The sequence below is a fragment of the Liolophura sinensis genome, chromosome 9 (assembly GCF_032854445.1).
Source record: "Liolophura sinensis isolate JHLJ2023 chromosome 9, CUHK_Ljap_v2, whole genome shotgun sequence".
NCBI classification, from domain to species: Eukaryota; Metazoa; Mollusca; class Polyplacophora; order Chitonida; family Chitonidae; genus Liolophura; species Liolophura sinensis.
In genome coordinates, this window is record NC_088303.1 from 11,010,749 (window position 1) to 11,014,378 (window position 3,630).

At 39.8% G+C, this 3,630-nt stretch overlaps 1 protein-coding gene across 1 annotated transcript; it reads right to left on the minus strand.

Moving 5' to 3' along the window:
• Positions 1-232: 232 nt before the first annotated feature.
• LOC135475580 (M-phase inducer phosphatase 1-like) lies at positions 233-2,870 on the minus strand. Its single transcript, XM_064755505.1, has 7 exons — positions 2,634-2,870; positions 2,311-2,439; positions 1,937-2,180; positions 1,517-1,716; positions 966-1,099; positions 650-767; positions 233-403 (listed from the first exon to the last, which is right to left on the minus strand). The coding sequence occupies exons 1-7, from the start codon at positions 2,868-2,870 to the stop codon at positions 266-268; spliced, it is 1,200 nt and encodes a 399-aa protein (XP_064611575.1). The 3' UTR covers positions 233-265.
• Between the last annotated feature and the right edge of the window lie 760 nt (positions 2,871-3,630).

The window sequence follows — 3,630 nt, forward strand, 5'->3', positions numbered from 1 at the left end:
ACATATATATTTAATATGACCGGGCGTGTAAAGTCATCGATAAATATGCAGGCCAGTGATTTATCACAGTGTTCTGTATCGTTTGGCTACAACAAGAATACATGTAAACAATGGTCAGGCAAACATGCGCCTGGATAACAAGCGGAGGTCTTCTCCAAAACAAAAACAGCAGCACTGAATGCTATCGATCAATTCAGATATAAATCACTTTCCAGAAAGCACTGTTGGTCGAACAGAGCACCGTCAAGTTCTCAGGAAGGGTGTCCTAAAATTTGAGACCACGTCTGAGGGAGGAACGGGACTGCTCGCCGGCCCAAGACTTAGATTTGATCCGGAACTTTCTCATGTCCTCTTTGTAGTCGTCTTGGTGCATTGGTACATATGACTGCGGAAGACACAATCCCTAAAAAAGAACAAAAAAGAAATATAAGATCAGTTGATATTTTTTCGACAATATTTTAGGGGTTTTACAATAGAACAGATTATGGTCCATTTATGTAATAATAGATATAGACTAAACGTAATATAAATGCAGTCGAAAATATCCTGCATTAACATAATGAAAAAAGCGTGCCAAATGAGCCCAGACGGATACTACAGAATTCGCCATGGTATAGTCTGTAAATGTGCGACAGATTGTACTACATACCTTCTGAGCGGCAAAGAAGTCTTTGTATCCACCATGGAGAAGATACATCTCGGGATAATACAGCTCTGGATAATTTTCCTCGTTCTGGTTCCTGTCCATGGTCCGTAAAAAGCGAGACCTAGTAACACAGAGAACATTAAGTTTGTTAGAGTTGTTTCCCTTACAAACGATAGCTCAAAATATCTACTTCGTAACATATGAAAATCTTGCAATTGTGACTACATTTTCGAAAACAACTTTTCATCGAACTACACCCGTCTAAATAGGACAACATTCATTTGCAAATCTTTCGATAAACTTGTTGAAAAAGTCTTACATTTTAGGTCCTCGTTCGGATGAGAATTCACAATGGAAAATGATGATGGATCTCTTAGTGGGGTCCTCTGTTTTGATTGGAGTATTCACCAAACTTTCCATTATGCTCTCTCGGGTGTATAAATTTTTGGCACCCTATAAAATAAACAAAACTTTGATTAGTGAAGGCAAACAGAATATAAAGGCATTGTATTTAGATTAATTGGATTCACCTAACGGTACCAAGTGTAAAGGGTTTAATATGAGACCTGTGATTATCCAAGCGGAGAAATTCTTTAAAAATTGCTTTAGATCAATTGTAATAGAAATGTGTTTTTTTTTTTTTTGGTTGGTGTTTTACGCCGTACTCAAGAATATTTCACTTATACGACGGCGGCCAGCATTATGGTGGGCGGAAACCGGGCAGAGCCCGGGGAAACCCACGACCATCCGCAGGTTGCTAGCAGGCCTTCCTACGTACGGCCGGGGAGGAAGCCAGCATGTTTAAAGTTTTAAAGTAAAACTGAACATTGTTCTATTCCATAATAATAGAGTAATAGAAATGTGGTTTACCTTAATATGACCGCCTTCGAACTCATAGGGGTAACGGCAATCCACGATGACATAATTCTCGATCACGTGGTCATATTCTTTATTCACGACTTTGGCGAGAGTTTCAGGTGTGATGGATTTCAAGTCCTGGTGTTTACCGGGAATTGTGGGAAGACAGCATGATTTGCTTCCGTCGCTGATCAGGTCGGCGTCTTCAGATACTGGAATGAGATTAGAAATGACCATTTAATTCAAACTGTCATGTGTGTTTTTCTGTGTGATACATTGCTTTCAGTTTCTTTTTAAATAACAATAGTAAAAAGAAATTAACAAGATACTTGGTTACTTGGTTAAGTTATTACATATTTGATTTACAGGTGTGTAATTCTGGCTGCCAGAATAAGGATGTTTCTGTATAACCGAAGGATTGTCAAGCCTTACCCCTGTCAAGAATAGTTTTAATGTGGGCCTCTGTCTCCGGGTCGCAAGTAACGGGACTGGGCTGAGTTTTGGAGGGTAGGTCCAGGCTCTGATACCGCCGGAAGCGTCCTACACCACGTCGCCGCTTAATCAAGGGAGAGGACTCTTCGTCGTCTCTGGTGGGACTGGGTCTTTTACGGGTCTGCTGTGAGTTTAATCCAAGGGTGTGGAGTTTTCGTGAAAGCACTGGAGTGTCCGTATTTGACTGGATAGCAAAAACGTGCAACATAAGAATTTTGCCTTTTGAGAATAAAAGTAAACATGTGACTTATTGTTTAACTGAATACAATAGACAATCGGTGCTTTATATCATGTCATCTTGAAATTCCATTTACCTTATACGCAGAGTTATCGTCCTTGACGGAAGTGACGGTCACCACGGGAGTAAGTTCGGTTGACATGTCGTCATCACTGTCATCAAACACTGACGGAGAAGACGAGGATACGTCTGGGCAGTCAAAACTCTACAACAAGATTCACGTTGATAAAATTAATGACATGACATGACATGACATGACAGTTCACGCAGAATACAAAACACTGAAAATTCGAGAGAAAAAACATTTTGTGGATTTTGTAAAAGAAGAGCAAACATAAGTTATCAGAAATGTTGTTTAGTTACTGCATAACCACTCTGCAAGTATGGGGGAACACTCACCAAGCTTCGGACAGATCGAAAATCCAGTCGTTTCAAAGGTCTCACGGGAGAGTAGGCCAGGGGAGAGCAGGCGTTGTTATCCATTGAGGCAAAGATATCTGAAACTGTCGCTTCGTCCGCACCTAACCCGCTATCTCGGGATGTTTCGTCCACAAATCGTACCTCTGAGCTTTCCTCCGTTGAAAACAAATCGTTGCTGCTCAGGAGGTCGAAACACGAATCCAAGGAGGACGACATAGTCTGTAAACGAAAGCGGAAACTGTAGTTTAACTCACTGCATGAGAATGGACACGGGACAAACGATCAGTGATTAGCGCTCGTACTTATACGCAAGCTTTCTTCAGGCTTTAGTAGTGGAGGTAATATTACAGGGCCACGAATGTCACCTGCCACGCAAGGGACGCAACCAAGCGAGTCCTTTAATGGGAGTCAAGAGGCGAAGCCACGTGGAGAAAAACTCTACCGTGACGTAATATTGACCCTATATCGCTCCACAGATCTGGGCATTTACATTAATAACACTTAAAATGTGTTAAGTAAAAGAAAGGTCACGAAGAGGGAAATTCTTAAGGCTTAGACATCAAAGTGACTCGCAGTGTTTGCGCATATGTACCATGTATTCAAAAGATGACGAGATTCTCCGATACCTACATACCCTATATACATATATATACACACAAATAATCTTTTAGAATACATTTTTTTATTAATAAAACATCCGTGGACCATTTTCAGTGTAAATTGTATGTATTAAATACTATCCAATATTTAGACAATAAAGCATTGCAGATTCACCGAGTTCCAGTGCAAATTATTTTTACCAGCTATAAACTACCATGTACATATACAAGAAGATGAGTTTAACTAATAACATGTCTAAAATCTGTACAAAAAGGTATATATTAATTACTACTACAAAGGGTAATAACATTGTTCCTTAAATCAAACGTGTACATTTGAATTTAAAATGACGGTAAAATCGATTAGACCATTTACT

Bases quoted from the DNA above. Each gene is read 5' to 3' on its own strand.
- LOC135475580 (XM_064755505.1), bottom strand. From the start codon at position 2,870: ATGTCGTCCTCCTTGGATTCGTGTTTCGACCTCCTGAGCAGCAACGAT. The intron at 2,440-2,633 runs GTGAGTGTTCCC...ATCTTGTTGTAG, and splicing joins TTCGATCTGTCCGAAGCTTG to AGTTTTGACTGCCCAGACGT. The intron at 1,100-1,516 runs GTAAACCACATT...TTTATTTTATAG, and splicing joins TCGAAGGCGGTCATATTAAG to GGTGCCAAAAATTTATACAC.